Source organism: Psammomys obesus, unplaced genomic scaffold, assembly GCF_907164565.1.
Source record: "Psammomys obesus unplaced genomic scaffold, mPsaObe1.curated_primary_1811, whole genome shotgun sequence".
Lineage (NCBI taxonomy): Eukaryota > Metazoa > Chordata > Mammalia > Rodentia > Muridae > Psammomys > Psammomys obesus.
Window position 1 is genome coordinate 14,252,654 of NW_026585698.1, and position 18,899 is coordinate 14,271,552.

The window sequence follows — 18,899 nt, forward strand, 5'->3', positions numbered from 1 at the left end:
CGGCAGACATGAAGGTGCTCCTGGTCACAGGGGAAGCAGGGAGCCGGACTGAGGGCTGAGCATGCGGTCTGCACTGTTCCCTGAAGCGAGCCGTGACAGGTGCAAGCAGAAAGACAAAGCCTGGAGAACAGAGTGTGGGCAGGGTTAGGGGCAGCACGGGCAATATTGGTGGAGGCAGTGTGGGGTGAACAGGTGAAGATGAAAACAAACAGCACACAACAGTGAGAGAATGGTGGGTGAAGATGGATGACCATGAAGAGGGCATGGTACCCTAGGATCCCTATGAAGTCCCCCCTCTACAACTTGGACATCCTTGGTAGCTCTTTCCATGCTAATAATGGGCTTGAGTGGCAAACCTGGAACCATAGATACCAGCTCCTTAGGCTCCTTTTGCTCTGGTCCTCTCTGCCAATACAGACCATTTAGAACTTGGTTACATTTGGCCTTTTATCCCTAACCAAGCCAGTTACAAGTCTAGGACATGTAATCTCACCTCTCCAGGACTGACCTTTGGTTAATCTCAGCTATGCAAGTGACTGACTTGAGCCTACCCCCTCTGAGCTTACAGGGCTGTTCTGTGCATCTGCATTGTGCTGCTAGAAGACCTGGATGGATTTAGGCCCACGCTGGTTAAAGAATCCCAGATCATCCACAGGACAAGCCCCCTGGCCTCTGAGGCCCTTCCTGGCTTTGACATTCTCAAGTGACATGGAGCGTGACAGGAAAAGAGTAAAGCTCTTCATCCAATAAATATTGATACTGACATACCCTTCAAGTCAATTAACCAGATCAACTGGAGGCAAAAGCCACTTAGAAATGGCCCTCTTCCACGCACCCTTCACTGAGGCACCTCCAAGCAGGACAGAAACAGCACAATCTGTAAAGTCAGGCCCCTACCTGGCTGGAGAAGACTTTGACCTTACTCTTTCAGCTCTGCCTCGACATACAGGAAGGCCCGGCTGCTCTCAGGTTCATTTTCTTTTAGGGACCTGCATGCGCCTGCCTGGACTCAGTACTGAGAGCATATGGTGCTATGCGGAGCAGCTTAATTGCTCATGAATGCACACATTGCACAGCGCTGCACCAACTAGCATGTGGGGCAGAGCAAGAGTCTAATCAACTATTACCTTCCGCCACTTGGCATGTATACATAGCAATGACTGGGAGCCCCTTGAAGGTTACAGTGTACTTCTCGTGTCACTTTTTCCCTAGTCAGGAAGTCTCAATATGAAGTATAAGGGCTAATTTCAGGAGATGCACCGGAAGAAGTTAGCTGAGTTGGGAGAACAGCTGCATCAGCTAGACACTCCATCTCAAACTTTCCTTCTCTCCCTTCCTCCCTCCCTCCCTCTCCCTTTCTACCCCCCTTTCCCTCTCAGTCTCTGTTTGGTCAGTCTATGGTGTCCTTGCTAAGAAGAGCTGGATGTGATGGCTGGCTACTGTGGCCTCAAGGGCCAATCCCAAAGCTTTCACCAAGTGTGACAGGCTGAAAGAAGTGTTCACCTCTAGTGCAGGCAGCACAGTTTCAATTCAGAACAGTTCAGACAGTGAGGCTGGGTCTTAGGACAGAGCTCTTATCAAGCAGCGGGTTACCTATATCCACCTGATGATTCATCTGGCACTGACTACATATCTTTTGAGGCCATACTCTAGCTAGAGAGTTAAAGGTAAAACCAAGAACAATGACATAGCCTAGGGCCTGGGCTCCTCACCCTATGAGGTATTACCCAGTTCCTGTTCACTGATGACCTGAAGAACTGCAGGAAGACGCCAGGCTGTGCAAATACTTTGAGGCAAACAAATAACGCCCTGTCTAAGGAAGCTGAGCGTGTACTCAATGGGGCTAGTTTGGAATTCAGTGGTCTCTTAATCTAGAGCCCCTCCATCTGACCTCAAACTACCCCGTATCAAGGTGGTACTGGGCTAGAAGCACTCATCACCCTAGCTGTGCTGGGAGGGTGACTCTGACTCAACAGGAAGTATTACTCTCCGGTCTTTGTTCATGAAGCAGGAGCAGCAGTGGGTAATGTGGCTTCAAGCTACCAGCAAATGCCGTAACTTGCAATCTGCTTGCTTCTGCCTAAGGTCTGGACCTTTCCCTAGAAACCAGAGAAACTGATGGAAAGGTCACCACAACATCTGAAGAGTATGGCTAATTTTAGGGCTCTAACTATTTTCCTATTACAGATGGTGAAGAGGCTGGGGGTTCTGAAAGTGTTAGGCTCTTCATACATTGGGGCTGGACAAAAAAGAGGTGTGGAGACCCAGTGCCTCCACAGTTAACAGGAATCATTTTGAAACCACTGGAAGTATATCTGAACTTACTTTTTCTGCAAACTTCCAGAACAACTAATTATTAGGTTAGTACCATAAACTTACCAAGCCCAGCACCCAGCTCCTGAACTCTGCTATTAGTAGTAGAACTATTAGTAGTTCCCTAATAGCTCTACGGTCACACATGTGCCCACACTGGTTAGCAGGGCCATCAGTGACAAGGGATGACATAGGCTCCTCTGAGGCACTCCTGCCTCCCTCCTTCCTGCTCCTAGAAGCAGAATCAATTCTGTGCACTGACAGCCAAGCTCATGGTACCTGTAGTCTGAGCGAGCCTTGGGGGGTGGGGCGCAGAGTAGGCACAGGTCACCCAAAGTGTAGGAGCACATGAGAGGTTCAAATGGACATTGAAAAATGCTGCCCCCTCTCCTTCAGCATGATGGCTGAATCCCTCACCGAAAGTATCTAGCAGAAATTCACAGAGCAAGGGTATGCTCCTACTGTGTTTTTCTTAGGGTCTTCAAAAGTCAATGGTTGGAACACGGTGGTTCTCCCAAATAATCTGAACTTAAGATCTCCCTCTTACATGGGGCGATCTGCTGAGCTGGAGACTAGAGGATCTGGGGATCAGCTCCACACATTTCTGCTCTGGAGAGCTGTAAACACAGGAACTCATCAAAGACACAACCCCACTGGGAGGTGTGCAGACATGGCACACACACAGATCCTCAGTCTCTTTTCAACATACATGCTGTAGGCCCCAACCAAACCTAGTAGTGGATGTGAATTCAAGTGTTCTGCTCTCCCAGGAAATCACCAAAACACTAGCCCCAGAGGAGGGGAACCCTAACCACTGTGTTATCCTACCCTGGAGCTTTTCCGAAACTGATCTCAGTGCAGCAAGCTGGAACAGATGCCCACGCTCTCCAGGAATCTGTACACCAGGCAGGCCTCAGCAGAGTTCTGGAGCCAAGGTAGTGTAAGCCCTGCCCCCTCAGCTCTCTGCTGGATCTCCAAGTGAGAGCTACCATGGCACCCAGAGAATCCATCCTTCCCCTAAGAACCACCTGCTATGAGAGCAGCCCTGGCACCAAATCCTACCCACCCAGGAACGTCCCATCACCATCTTGGAAGTCAGAGCAAGAACTGTCTCCCCACGGCCCAGATGAGATGAGTGACATGGAGTGAGGGTGTCTTTCAGCATTATCACCACCTTTCTAGGGTTCCACTTTAATGACCCTCTAAGTCCATCAATTTGCTTGTCCCAAGTACTCTGTCACCAGCTTGTTACTGCACAGGTGAGAACATGAAATAAATAAGCTATGGGCCAGCATGCAAGCCTCCTAATGTTAGTAAGGAATGTGACTGAACAGTCGCCAACTGCCTCATTCCACATGGAACAGCTTTAGAAACGGTCCTAGGGGACCCCTTCAGCATCCCATTTGGATGCCCACGAGTGATAGGTTCGGTATTAGTTATGGCCTACCTACCATCAAAGGACAGAGCCATGACAATGTGCTGCAGATAGACGTAGGCCACATGGAGCTGACAGTGCCAAGAATCACTTCCAGGCAGCCTACGGAGTCTTCCAAATGTCATTCAAAGATGTCAGCACCCCTGTTTTGCAGGTAGGAAAATGCAAACTCAAAAGGAAGCTGTCTGGGCCAGACCTGCTCCTTCTCTGCCTCCCAAGTGGGTGAGTAGGCAGATGGCGACTCTGAGCATGTCTTGGAAGCACAAGAAGCACCGTGAATCCATGAGGTAAATGAATGTCCGAAACATTGCCCGTGTCACCCCAGACCCAGCACCCCCCTCACCAAAACAAGGCGACAAATGAAGTCGCTCAAGCACCCTCCCCACAATTGGTGTGCCACCCTGGGCACAGTAGGGAGAACAGGGACTATACCGTCCGGCGTCGCCTGCTGATGGGGTTTTTTACATTTGACGTAATCGTGGTCAATCGGAGTAGCTGTGTAAGGTGGGGATGTCAGACCTGGGCCAGAGGAGGAGGGAAGGGAGGCTCCGGGGCCCGGCAGTGTCCCAGCTGAAGAGTGGGAGTCCTCATCCACCAGGCAGGCCTTCTCCCTGTGGGGACAGAGGTACAAGTCAGTGTCCACATTATGATGAAAGAAGTGTATTTGGGTCAGCAACCTTCCCAGGGTCTGCTTGACTGGTCCCAGTCTTATTTGGCTAGGGCTCCAGGGAAGAGTGTCTGCATATCACCCCATAGCCTCCAGCCTCCAAATGGATTCTGCCCAACCTTTCTGGCCAGGATCTCTGGTCTCAGGCTCAGGAGATCTTACAGAGGAAGTGACAAGCATTTCCTCAGCAAGTCAGAGCCTTTCAGCAAGTCAGCTCAACACAATCAATCCCTGATGAGTGAGCAGACACAAACAAGCACATACCAGTGTAGGCTTGGACATCTATGAAGGGTTTTTGCTACATCGTCAAGGGGGGGAAATAATCACATAAAACACAGGGTACAAACTATGGGTACATACTATGCAGCAACAGGTATGAGGTAGGGAAAATGTGCCAAACATGATAGCACAATGTCCCAGGTCCACTGTTGAAGAAAGAGCAACTAAAACACCCTCAGTTGTTCTTTCTTTGTTGGAGTTTGAGACAGTTTTATCAGAGTTTGAGAGAGGGTGAAAACAAAAACAAAAACAAGCCAGAAGAGTCAACCTGTAAACCTCCACAACTGCCAAGAGGAGGGTGATAGAGAAGAGAGAGAACAGGCCATACAGTGGGCCTCAGAGGTCACCCAGTTGGAGTCTTGGGTAAGAGGAAAAAGTAAAACCTAATCATTTATTATGCTCTGCATAGTATAAAGCTTTGTTCCACTGGAGCAGGAGAGTTGAGGATGACAACAGACACTCCCCCCCCCCCCCCCCCCCCCAATTCAACAGAAACAGCTCAGCCCCATAAGCAGAGACTCTAGGTTCCCGTTTATCCAGTGGCTTTCCTCTGCATACCCAACAGCAGATGGGCCACCCAGGGTCCCTACAAGCAGCCACTCACTTTTCTGAAGCTTTGGGTGTATTCTTCTCCTCGCCCCTGGCAAAAGGTCCTTCTGCTGCCTCCTTCATAAAGCTGACCAGGACCTCTGCAGCAACCCCAGAGTCAGGTTTGCCTAGGAGCTTCAGGATGGATGCATGGAGCCGGAAGTAGACCTAGAACAATACCTCTGGCATAATAAACAGCCTTCTCCAGTCTAAGGTCTGTTCCACAGTGAAACAGCCACACTGGAAGCAGGCTGCTGCCCTGGGAGACAAGCCACCACATAATGCCTGTCTTTTTTTTAGCTTTGAAAACCCCCAGCCCAAATAAGCCCTGAAAATGAAAATGGCTACTGCCAGCATTCTGACATTAACATATACCTAGTAATCTAAGCACATGATGGTGGGATACTGCTCGATCTGATGTGGCCCAGGATAGACAAAATCTTACTATATAGTTAAGGATGGTCTGGAACTCTTGATCTCTGTCTCAACTTCCCAAGTGCAGTATGTTTTGTTTGCTCACAAGATTGGCAAGTATTAAAAGGAGGGTCTAAGGATGGTTAGGGAACCTATGTGCTCACTGGTGTCATTTTCTAGAGTAACTGGATGCCTTGGGCAGAACTGTAAGTAGTCTACAACTCCACCTTTAAAATTAAGCCCCTGCAAATGCTCCCGAGAGCTTTCTGATACAAGACTAGGGGCACATACTTCCTCAAGCTCTCCTGGTAAAGCAAGGAGAGGCTTTTCATGTAAGCAAGCACTTTGTGTGACTGGGAGGCAGGGGCGGGCAGGGAAGTTTACCATACCTTCTACCACACCTTGGCCAATGAAAACATGAGCTACAAAAGCCTACACCAGTGTTCCCACCAACACGGAGAGGACATGACGCCCAGACTTTCAAGAACAAGGCCAAACTGTGAGTACAGATTATGGGATGGGGGTGGGGGCCAGGGTCACTGGGGACTTTCATGTTTTATGTTTTGGGAATTTTATGACTCTCTTAACAAAAACAAACAAATGAATGCATAAAGAATTTATAATCAGGGGGAAAAAAAAAAAACAGAAACAAAAACCTGTGACCATAGAGGCAGGAAAATAAGAGACAGATTCTGCCTAAATTCCAAGTGCCTGCTAGCCATATGGGACTGGCTGAAGGTCAGCACTTACAGCTGATTACAGAGGACTGCTATGAACAATAGTGCAACCCTTCACCAAATGTATTCTAGAAATCATAAAGGTGAATCCCAGCAAAAAAAGCACTGTTCTAGTTTTCAGTAGCAGTGGGAAAAACAACAACAACAACAACAACAACAACAAAACAGAACAAAACATTCTGTGATGGAGGGCAGCCTTCTTTGGCTCTGGCCTAACCTACTGAGCTGGGTGGCCCAGGCCCAGGCTGAGGCCTCATTTGGCCTGAGGTGCCTAGCTGCACCTCAGGACAAGGGTGACCAACCACCCTCCTCCTGCCAGGCAACAGGTCTGAATGTCTGTGCAGCTATGGATGTTGTACTATACTTTCAGTGAGAACATGTATGCTGCAGAGAAAGGCTGCTTTCTCTGAGAAATTAAAACAAAATGATCATTCTCTCCAAAATAGTGGCAAGCACTCTTAGGAAAAGAGAACAGGCTGCTTTAATTTAATTGAATGTGAAGCTGCTGAGCAGAGATGTTACCAGTGAGGGTGCAAGAGAGTCGCTGGGACCGTGAGTTCCCCTCCTGGGGAGACAGAGTGAGCAGCCCCTCCTGCCCCGCCATCCTGCCCTGGACCTGCAGTGTTACCTCCAGGGCTTCCATGGCCAGCTCAGGCGGGTTGTGGTAGTGGATCTTCTTAGGGTAACGGGCAGCCTCCTCATGCAAGTAGTGGGCAGCCTGCCGGTAGTGCAGCAGGTACACGGTCGGTGGTTGCTGCTGCTTCTCAGCCACTTTGCCCAGCATGTAGTGAATGAGCCATTCCTCCTCATCACCATCACCCTCGCAGTGGGCTGCAGACGTGAAACAGTGCCTGGCTGTCTCCAGCATGCTGTTGCGCCGGTCCTCCATCTATAACAAGACCACAAGCCTGCAGACTGGCCTGAGGTGCAGTGCCTACACCTGCCCAGGGATCATGTTTCCTTGGAGGAAGCCAGCTGACTTGTTCACAGACTTACGTTCCTCTCTCAGCGAACCTGAGACCCAGAACTGTTGTCACCATCACAGCTGTAGGCAATAAGATGCGGAGCTTGGGAGCTCCTTAAGAGCATGCAAGGTCCACAGCTGGACTTAAATTCAGGTCATTTCTCATCAACCTAAAGGTCCTTTCTTTTAGCTTCTTCTTGTGGCACCTAACTAATGCTCCTACTGATCTCTCTGGGGTTCCCAACTGTAGGCTGCGTGGTAGTGCTAAGGACAGCTGCCCCTCAGTCATCAACATGAGGAGGAAGAAGGCTAATACAACTAGGCCTCATCAGTCTTAAAAAATGAGGCATCCTCCTTTGCAGGATGAACCTCCACTTCAGGGACTAAGCAACTTGCTCCCCGCTCTCAGCAGGGCATGCAAGCTGAGCCAGGGAGGATATTCATGCAGCCCTTACCTAGTACCCAGTCCCCAACTCACAGCATTGGAGACAGTGTAAACTCTGAAATTAAACAGAGCTCCCTGCCTCTCCCCCTCACCCTTTCAAAGACACATACTGCATTTGTCAAAGCAGATTCCGGAGCTTCATACAGGACCGCCACTGTCTTGGAAACTGCATTCAGCCAGTGCCTTCAGACACCCTTTTACAAAGGGCAGAAATGGCATGGTGGAGGGTCAATTTGCAGGAGGCCTTCCAACTTAGCTGCTTTTTTTCTATTTCCTGGCAGCTGCCAAGCACACATGTTCCTTTATTCGGGAGCTCCCAGGCTGGGGATAGAGTGAAACTGTGTGGAGCTACAGAGAAAAGCTATTTTGGGCACCCCAGGTCTGTGGCCCCTCTTCACTGTGTCCCTAGCTTGGTGGCAGGGAGGCTGTGGCCTCTTCTCAACTCACCCCAGGGACTACAGAAAGAAGAAAGGCCACAGCACGGGTCTTCAGCAAGGGGAACTGCTAGGGCTACAAGTACGTGCTCCATCCTGCAGGACACACCTGACCTATTTATGTTTGCCCAGCAGAGACTTCCTTGTGAACATCCTATAGCAATAGCTGACTTTGAAGGCCATGTGCTACCCAGATGCTTTGTCAGTTGTTTTCTAGAAAGAAATGGGCCATCTAGGGACTACAAGTCCATCATTGAATGAAATACAACAAAAGGAATTACAACATGGGGCCAAGTGTAGCAAAGGGATTCTATCACACTGCCTCTAAAACAGGGTCTGCAGCACATCTGTCTAAGGAGAAGGCAGCTGCTTAAACATAGTTCTTCTGCTTACACTGCTTAACAGCTATGTGGCACTACCAATGCCACTAGTTTTGCCAAGTTCAGCAGGAAGAACATCCCACTCAGGAAGAGGGACAGGCACCAAGAGTGTCTGTCTAGAAGCTCTACTATATAACTCCATTCTGGCTTGTCATCTCTGAACAGCAGAATACCCTTACTCATGGCACTTCAAGTCTCCCCACGTACTGGGTGCCTGTGCTGGGGCTCATGAAATGGCTGAGGCAGGCGTCATGACTCACTCTCTCAATGCTGCTTGTGGAGAAGGAATAGTCAGTGTCATATACAGCATGAAGCACAGAAAGAATGTCAAGTCATCCCCTCCAAGTCACTTGGTTATGAAGTTCTGCTCCCAATTCTTTTTCCATGCTTAGAATCAACATCATAGGGAATGTTTCCACTACCCCACACCACTGGTAAAAATGGTCAACAGCCTGTTTCTCAGACAGGGTAAGGCCACACAGCTCAAGCAACCAGGGGACTGCATCCTAGGAACCTGCCTCCCCAGAGGTAGAAAGAGCCCAGGGAACACAGGCAGTCCTGCTAAGAAGTCTGCACCCCCGATAATGAGGCCAAATCTCCCCCTTCCTCTAGGACTCTTGCACCCCTAAGCCTTCCATCCCCTCTGCTTTCCTGATACTTCAGGGAGGCAGACAGCCTGAGAGCAGTCTCAGGGCCAGAGCTGCCAGAGATAACAGGGCAACAGGCAAACTCCAGGGTCATCCCTGAGGCTGTGCACCTCAGTAGAAGAGAACCAGGCCAGGGGATGCCTTTTGCCTGAGGAGCTGTACAAATAAAGTTCTAGAAAAGGTGCAGAGAAGGTTCCTCCTGGCTCTCAGGACATGGAATTCCTGGAAAATAAAAGTGTAACACCTGACCAGGAGATTAGGGGAAGGGCCACCTTATGTCTCTGTGTTTACCCATAGAATAATTTGTCCCTAATGTTACAAAACCACCCATGAGTCAAGTCTACAGCAGTGGGTGGCAGGGGATCTGAGGCCACTGGAACACATACAGGAGTTTCTGTGTGGCCAGCCAGAGCAAGGCTGGGCTGTCATTTGAAAGGCCTGGACTAGAGCCACAGAAAGTAAACCTGAGTAGAGTACAACATGGGCTGGTGGAAAAGGGAAGCCAGACACTGCGTTTAGCGCAACGGTATTTAGGCTGAAGGAAAAAATCTAGTAGGCAAATTCGCCTATATTTCTCTAAATGTACACACCGCTTGTGGGTAAAAAGGTTTTGTTTCCCTTCAAAGTCTAGAAAGATATAAATTGAACAACAACTTCTTAAAGAAGGTGATTTTTAGAAGAGAGACATGCAGGCACTCCTCCATCCTGTTCTTGTCAGGGCTCAGCCTGTGCAGGACTTGATATCTGCCTTCTGTTAGTGATGGGCTGGGACCTCCAAGGCCACGTCTCACATATATTCTCTGCCTCTGGTGTCAAGCCTGTCCCTATGTCACAGCTAAACTAATGGAGAAAAAAATTAAATAAAAAAAAATAGTAAAGGAAAACATAATAAGCACACAAGAGCTTACAAAAGCTTCTGTCTGAGGGTCCCTGGCATGTCCTTTTAACAAGCTCCACACCCATCCAAGAAACTCAGCCAAGTATGGGAGCCACTATTCTCACTTATCTATAGAGGTCATACAATCTGAATATTGAAGAAAGGAACACCTTGGGACCAAACTGCTTAGAGTTTAGAACACAGACAGGACCTGCTAAACTGAGGGTTGTAGTGCCCTGAACACAGACGAGGAAGACAACATTATTGGGTGAGCCTCAGACAACAGCAGTGAAGCCCAGTGCTGTGTTTCCAGCCTGTCCTGGGAAAGTGTGAAAACCAAGTGTATGCAGTGGCACATGCCTGTAACCCCAGCACTGAGGAGGCAGAGGCAGGCTGTGAGTTTGAGGCCAGCCTGGTCTACAAAGCAAGTCTAGGATAGCCAAGGCTACACAGAGAAATGCTGTGCTGAAAAAGCAAATAAAAGAAAAACACATAAAAATAACAAAAAAGGAGAAAACTCTGAGCCTTTGTGCATGAGGACTGAGAATTAGCACAGTTGTCTACTGTCTAAAAAGAGAATACCCCTGAAAGACAAAAATGAATTCAAAAGACTCCCAGGGAGAGGGTGGAGCTTGCTCCCAAATAGCTTTGGAAAAGCATCTTTCTAGATTTATTCTGCAAAGGTGGAAGGTGTGTGTCAAATAATCATACAACTGATAGAAAGCTCGGCTCTCCAAGAGTCAGCTGAACCTTTGTTCACTGCAGAAGAGGAGCACCTTCTTGGAACTGACAAAGTTCTTGTTACGTAAGATTCAGGAGACAACTTGGCTATTAATTTTTTCATAAAGCCCAATGACATCTTTTATTCACTATTTATTACAGTAACTCCGTCCTCATTATGTAGGTGCATTTCATGACCCTTTCCCAGGGCTGAGGTTCTCAAACAGTAGCCTGTCTTCACTGTAGACTGTTAGGGATGCCACTTGGATTACAGAACTGGCAAGCTCTAGTGGTGAACTTTACTGCCGCAGTCTTCCTCATGCTTTCCAATGCAGCTGAAGAGCTCAAAGGCTCTGAGAGCCGGGCTTACTCTGCAGGGCCCTGGAGGCAGCAGGCACCTCAGCACACTGTCGGTTCACCCTCGGGCAGACAGTGCTTTCAGAGGCTGGCAGTGGTGTAACTGCCAAGGGTCTCATGGAGCCTCCAGCAGCATCGCCACAATATTAGCAGTGACATCATCTTGCCTGGGGTTTTAATCACAGATCATCAGTGCAAAAACTTGAAACCAAGCACTGTCTATCTGACTTCCTTCAATGCCCTGCTCTCTTCAGAGATCTTTCTGAGCTGCACCTTATGGCCCTGCTGGCCTAAATGGCACAGGGAATGAGGCTCTACAGCAGTCTGTGCTCACCAGGCACTCACTCTGATCTCCAGCACCCTTCACTCCCCACTAAAAAAATCCTCAAACATGTCAGCATGACCCTTTCACTCTCACCTAGAGGAAACAATGGTGCTCTGCTGAGCAGTGGCTGCATGTCAGACCCTGTATCTTGCACTAGAGGAATGCTGCACACCAAGAAATTGAAAATCCTAATGCCAGGCCAGGTGTTTTGCCATGGCCCCCAAGGCCTTCTCTGGAAATAGGAAAGAGGTGGCTACTGCAGATGGCCAACACCCTTCTTCCCCACAAAACTGCACTCAGATTGATGAGTCAGGTCACAACAGTCTACCTGTTGAAATTGTTGTCAACAGACTAGGTGCCCAAAGACCAAGGAACACAGTTATTACTGAGCAGGATACAGTTCACATTTCCCAGAGGGCTCACAGGCATGTGCCGGTAGAACAAAGAACTGAAGGGACCCTAGGACAGTCTAGCTAGACAAGAGGGTGGCAGGCCCTCCTCACCTGCTGTACAAGCTCAGGGGGCAGTTCGGCTCTCCACTGCTTCAGTTGGCGGGAAGCAAATGAGTGTAAGGCATAGGACATGGTGCCATACTCAATCCACAAGGACAAATTAGAGCTGTCAATCTCAAGGGCCCTCCGGAAGCAGTTCAGAACAGGTGTGGCATGTTTCCAGATGGGTCCATCGCTCTTCAGCTCATTTGAGTTCAGCTTGTCCTGAATTCGGCTGGCCCGGGCCAGAGCCATGCCTGCCCAGGAATCGAACCTAAGGTAGTGGATAAAAAAAAAAAAAAAAAAAAAAAAAAACACAAAAAAACAACACTTTTGTCCTGAGAGCATAACAGACACTACAGCCTGGCAGTTAGGCAGACACAACACTGTGGAAGTTCTGCTTCTATATAACAACTCAAAGCTCAATCTGACCAACCAGACAGTCAGGATCATGACTTAGAATAGCTTGTCATAGCCTTGAACCCTGTATCACTACATAATGAGGATGAGGTATGGTATGATAAGAGACAAAATATCTCTTCTACATCCCTTAGCATTTTGCAAGCACTCTATGACTGCTCTAATAGACCGGCTTTTGGACTCTATTCCCCAGCATTAAAGGGTTGCCCATGGGACTTCTCTGGTGTAAAGGTACAGGATACTCCACAAGGCCTCACGAGAGGGGTCCAGCTGAGGCAACAAAGATATTTCAGGATCCTTTTCATGGCCTGAAGCTCATATACTCACCATGCAAGAGTTCAATGAACAAAGAACCATGGAGCCCCAGCCACCCAGTTTATTCATATTGTTTCTGGAACCCTATTATCTCACTCAGTTCCCAATGGCAAAATAAAGAACAAGATGAGAAGTGATGATTGGGACCTGATGGTTCTGAGATAACCTGAAAGAAGCTGAGGCAGGAACACACAAGATTCTGGGAGAAGATGAGTAGCCATGGAGACACCACACCAGGACCAAAGTAATCTTAGAGCTCTAGAGAGCTGTTTTCTGAGTGCTAGTCCAGAAAACACAAAATGCAGCAACCAAAGGGTTGCTAATGCCGTCCTCCCATCTATCATCAGTTCAGCCACCACACCTTCAAGATAGCTGGCCAACTAGTGACCGGAACTGTCTGATCATCCATCCCAAGAGATGGCAAAGGCAGAAGAACCCCGTGAAGCTCAGATGTGCTTTTACTGCACTCCAACAACCAGAGATGACAACAAAGACTCAACGGTGACTGAGTACTGGAAGGATGAAGGCTTCACCCATCATGTGAGAGGTTTCTGAGAGTAACCTTTCTTCCTCAGGGACCGAGGGCCTGAAGCCACCATTTCTTCCTGGTTACTCTGGGGAAGGGAAGAGGGGGAGGAGGGCTTAAGTGGCAACTTGTTCTTTATCAGGGCCCACTTCACAACAGGGACTTTTTTTCTCTGTTTCCCTCACTTTGAGGAAAGGAAACGTGTTGTGTCAGAGCCTATGAGGCTGCATGAGAACGACTTTCTTCACACACAAAGCACTAAGAAGCAGGCTGGAGAGATGGCTCAGCAGTTAAGTGCACTGACTGCTCTTCCAGAGGACCAGGGTTCAGTTCCCAGCACCCACACAGCAGCTCACAGCCATCTGCAATTCCATTCTAGAGGATCTAATGCTCTCTTTTGGCCTCCATGTGCGGCAGACATGCACATGACGCATAGACACACAAACACACAGGCAAAGCAACCGTACACGTTAAAAGCAAACAAACAAGCAACAGGAACAACAAAATGCACAGGAAAAAGAGAGTGCCCCTGTCCTCCCGAGAGCGAGCCCTCTGGATGTGCGCATCTGATCTAGTCCAGCGCCATACAACCCATACTGGAGGAGCGCAGGGCTACGGGATGCCTGTGGCTCAGGGACCATGTGACCCCAGGAGGAAGACGTGTTCACAGTCCACATTCTGGCCTCTTAATTGTGCAGGGCATGTTCAATCCTGGTACTGGGCTCAGAGCTGTTTCCTGGGCAGAAGTGCTGAGCTAAACTAGGTTTCAGTCACACCTCCAACCCAAAATGCCTATCAAATTTGGTATCTCTTCCAGTTCAGCAAAAAGAAAGCTCAGTGAAAGGGAAGGAAAACTGCTAGCAAGGTCCTCACAAGAATCTCTAACAGTGCAATCAGGACCCTACTGTCCACCCAGCCCTCTACCATGGGCTTCATCTCTATCAAAAGGCTCCAAGGAAAAATAAAAACAACCAAACTGGTAGCTCAGCTGGTACTAAGAAGCAGATGGAGCTCCAGGCTTCAGTGGTATCTGCCTGTGACGGCTCAGAATAAAGATGGCTCTGGGCTGAGACCTAGCCTTTCTGTACCGGGGTCAGTCCTCAGAGGAGACATCTCAGCACCCAATGGGCTGGATCTAACAGGCTAATTAGTACCCTCTAAACAGATGATATTAGCTGTTCTCAAACCTGTGGGTCACAACCCCTTTGGGGATCATATATCAGATATCCTGCATATTAGATATTTACATTAAAATTCCCAACATTAGCAAAATTAATGAAGTAGTTTATGGCTAGGGTCCCCACAACATGAAGAACTATTAAAGGGTCACAGCACTAGGAATGCTGAGAACCAACCACTGGATTAGAGGGAGGTATAGTTGAATCTTTAGGTCCCTTACTGCATTGCCTGGGGCCCTGCAAGTAAGAGGCGCCATGACAGGTGCCTGCCATCAATGCCAGACAGCACGAGCTCAGCCAGCTAAGTGCTGGTCTGTGCTATTGCAACTAAAGTGGTGACACCAAAGGCAATGAGGGCTTTAAGGACATAGCTCCCTGACAGGAGAAAACCACAGGCTAAACAAAAAGGGGCCTCTGAGGCCTTTCATATAGGTGCTGTTTTACAAACTTGCTTTCTATTTGTATCCCAGCTCCTTCTTCCCTTGCTCAGAGAGGTTTACGGGAAGGTGAATTCTGAGGTTTCCTGAGGCAGGACAGTTTTGTGTTCACCCATGGCCCAAGGGTAGCCACCATAGTAGTAGCCCTAAGTACTTCTGGAGAGTTTGCCTGCAGTGCTATACCCTCAAGTACAGGCTGGCTACATGGTCAAAGCCTACCTTTCCAGATGGTCCCTTTAGTCAATTGTACTGTGCTTCGGGAGTACAGCAGAGCTCTTCAGAATGCTGAACTCTGAAAAGTCGCTACATTTTTAGGAGGAAGCTCAACAGCAGTCTGCAGAAGCAGCACAGGGCTCCTATGCACAGCACCAGGACAAACCTCCCTGCCGATGACAAAAGGTCACAGCAGGAAAAATCCCTCAGGCTCCAGCTTCTCCAGACTCCTCTTTAATTATGTAATTTATTTTAGTTGTGTAATTTACTTTTTGTGTGTGTTTTGCCAGTATGTGTGTATATACATGCACATGTGTATGCCTGGGGCCCGTGGAGGCCAGAAAAAGATGTTAGATCCTACAAGTGGAATTAACAGTGGCCGTGTGGTGCTCTTAACCACTGAGCCATCTCTTGCCCCTAGTACTCCCTCTTAATCCCCCAAAGCAACCCTAGCCTGTGGTATTTACCCAAAGGATCCATCAGTTGTCCTGGTTTCTACTACCAGAAAAGGGAGCAACACAAAACCAACAGTATGAATGCACAAGTGCATGCCTGCAATACCAGTACTTGGGAGGCAGAGGCAGAGGCAGGCGGATCGCTGTGAGTTCGAGGCCAGCCTAGTCTACAAAGCGAGTCCAGGACAGCCAAGGCTACACAGAGAAACCCTGTCTTGAAAAACAAAATAAAAACAAAAACAAAACCAATAGTATGGGCTGGGCAGTATATCCTTGCTCTGTACTTGAGAACTCAAAAGGTCATCTTGTACCTATAATGAACCTAATACACCCCCCAGAGAACTCTACAAAAGAAGCCTTCTTCCTTGCATAGGAATGCTAAGCCTTTTTTTTCCCCTCCCATTTCTTTTTCCTTATCCTGCTACAGACAAGAAACTAAACTGGCTCACTGAAGAACTGACTGAACTAGAGTCAGAAGGTTTCCTGGCAGCAGCCTGGCTCCACACCACACCACCCACCTGTTGGGGCAGATGCAAATATCATGCATGTAGAACTTGATGGCTTTCGACTGCTCCTTGTTCTTGAAATGATAATCAGCCAGGAGGTAGTAGAGCTCATTCACCACTGGAGGGGTGGGGTCTGCCCCTTCTGGAAGGCAGGGTACCTGGCATGAGAGAGGGTGAGGTTAGAAGAGGTACACAGATGTAACCTGTCAGCTCGCTTCCTCTGATCCCTGGCATTTCTGGCAGGTGGTGCTGAGCAGACCAGAAACCATGCTTGAAGGGAAGCTCTCACCCTCACCACCCCATGTTCCCTGAAGCCCACCTCAGCTGAGGTTCCCTCAATGTAGGCCGAGACTTTGTCCAAGCTTAGAGCTGGCTTCTCTGTGCGGGGCACGATGGTAGCAATTCTTTTCAGCAGGTTGGCCAAGTCAGCAGAAACAGTGCTGGTCTTATAGCTGTCAAACTCAGGGAGCGTCTTGGGCTTAAAATACTCAAACATAAATAAGGCATCCTCCCATATAAGATCCACCTTGAAAAGAAACAGATGCAGACTCATAGTATACGCAAGGGTAAGAAAGGAGGGAAAGCTCCTTCACAGGGGTACTGTGCTCATGGTGTGCTGGTGATTGGAAGCCTGCTCCCTGCTCTGTTTCTCAAACCTTCAATGGAGGGTAAGCCTCCAGTCCGGCTGCTTCAAATGTCGAAGTCTTTTTGGTTTGGGGGTTGGTATAACATAATTTATCTTAGAATTAATTTCCCAAGCCTCAAGCTCCCTGGGGATATCACTGCACAAAACTATAATGTAAACGTTATAACTCTAAAACAGAAATATTTAAATTCTTAATGAAGGAGAGCCAATGATAGCGACAGTTCGATGTTCAATATTAAGTTTAAAAAATATTGTTTTTAGTATTGACTGTCAAGAAATTATTTTTTAAATCTTATTTGTGTGTATGTATATGCCACATATGTGCAGGTATCCCCATAGGCCAGAAGAAGGCATTAGATCCTCTGACTAAGGAGTTAATGATGCTAGAAACGAAACTCGGGTCCTCTGCAAAAGCAGCAAGTATTCTTGACCATTGAGCCATCTCCACTCATTTCAATACCTGGGTCTCATGTAGTCCAGGCTGGCTGTGAACTCACTATGAACTTTTAATGATCCCACTGCCACCTCCCAAGGGTGTGCTCCACCACAGCTGGTTCTACGTAACGGTAATGAAAAAAAAGGGGGCTCATGTATGCTGGGCAAGTATTCTACCAACCAAACTACATCTCTAGCCTAAAAACATGACTTTTAGGACCCATGCCTGACTGGCTAGCACTACTCTCTAAAAAAGCACTACTCTCTAAAAAAGCAAACAATTACAACTGAAGGTTGTAATCTGTGAAACCATGAGAGTTGGCCGTGTGTGTGTGTGTGTGTGTGTGTGTGTGTGTGTGTGTGTTAGATGTGGGGTGTCAATTATAAGTGGGAAGCTGAGGCTCCATACCCTTTGGTCAGAGTGGACATGCCATCCTAAGGAACCTATACGTTAGGGTAGAGACTATCTAAGACTGGAAAATGGCTGATGATATTAGCCATGACATGATGTACCAAATGGTGCTCTGGAAAAAAAAAAAAAAACAAATTAAAAAAAGGTGTCTATGGAATTATGTGTGTAATCCAAACTGCAAATAAACCTATGAACAATTGTCACACCATGCTGCATTTTGAATCAATTATGTGTTATTTCTTCTAAGAGAAACCCTTTCCTTATCAGCCATCAAACCTTATCCCCATTAGATACAGCCTGTAGTGGGATTGTACAGCACAACAACTCTGATGTTCTTTCAGGAGCTCCTGCTTTCCTGAGTTGCCCCTGCCCACGCCTGGGGTGGCAGGCACACCTCACCTGCTGGGCCGAGTGCTCCTCCAGGTACCTGGCCTTGCTCTTCTTGCTGGGGAAGCTGTACAGGCAGTAGAAGCACTGCTCCAAGGCGGTCTCCAGCTCCTCCTTGTAGGGGTGAGTGTCTTCAGAGGCAGACGCAGCAAGCTCCTTCTGGAGAACTTGCACCTATGGCAGAAGGGAAGAGATGCCTGAGGGTCTACAGGCTCAGCATCCCTGTAGAACAAGACCCCAAGGAGATAACCACTTCATCGATTCTTTTACCCTAAGGAGGCAATGTCTGGGGTCCCTGTGTGGCTAGATTCTTAAAGTTCTGCTTCCTAAAAAGGACTTGTAATCCTTACCAAACTGCTCTGGCTGGATATGGTAATAGGCTCCTGACTTTGGCACACCTAGCCATCATCTGCAAAGATACTGCAAAGATACACCACAAAGATACTCTATGTCAGGACACATCCCCACCATTTTCTAAGTGTGGATTCACTGAGCAGCAGCTTTTCTTAGGCACAGTGTAGGGTCTGACACAGACCCTACACTTCAAAAGCTCAGATGCCAATGGAGGAAACAGTGCTGAATACTTACATACAAACAACTCTAAGTTCCACTAGGGCTGAGAAGAATCTCCAAACAAACCATTACTGAGAACCAGGAACAACACAGCAAACCAGTTACATCTCTAGCTATGAAATGGTATGACTATATTTATACCCAGCTATTAGTAAATATACATTCTTTTCAAGCAGCCACACGTTTTTGCCAAAACTAGATGAAAACAAATTTATTTATTTATTTATTTATTTGCTTCCTTACTTATTTATGTTTGTAGCAAGCATTTTACCTACTGGGCTACTTCCTAAGCTGTGAGCTCTCTCCCCCCTCCCCAAATCTCT

At 48.0% G+C, this 18,899-nt stretch overlaps 1 protein-coding gene across 2 annotated transcripts in view; it reads right to left on the reverse strand.

The window, feature by feature from the left end:
• Cabin1 (calcineurin binding protein 1) overlaps positions 1 to 18,899 on the reverse strand; it is a 128,788-nt gene that overhangs the window by 65,964 nt on the left and 43,925 nt on the right. Inside the window, exons 20-26 of one of the 2 annotated variants that reach the window (XM_055598963.1) lie at positions 18,016 to 18,177; positions 16,443 to 16,649; positions 16,136 to 16,281; positions 12,086 to 12,347; positions 7,062 to 7,322; positions 5,299 to 5,450; positions 4,268 to 4,359 (exon numbers count right to left, since the gene is read on the reverse strand). In XM_055598963.1, the coding sequence (XP_055454938.1) occupies positions 4,268 to 4,359; positions 5,299 to 5,450; positions 7,062 to 7,322; positions 12,086 to 12,347; positions 16,136 to 16,281; positions 16,443 to 16,649; positions 18,016 to 18,177 (1,282 nt within the window). Of the gene's footprint in view, positions 1 to 4,180; positions 4,360 to 5,298; positions 5,451 to 7,061; positions 7,323 to 12,085; positions 12,348 to 16,135; positions 16,282 to 16,442; positions 16,650 to 18,015; positions 18,178 to 18,899 lie in introns of both variants that reach the window. The other variant, XM_055598962.1, reaches the window with a different exon arrangement.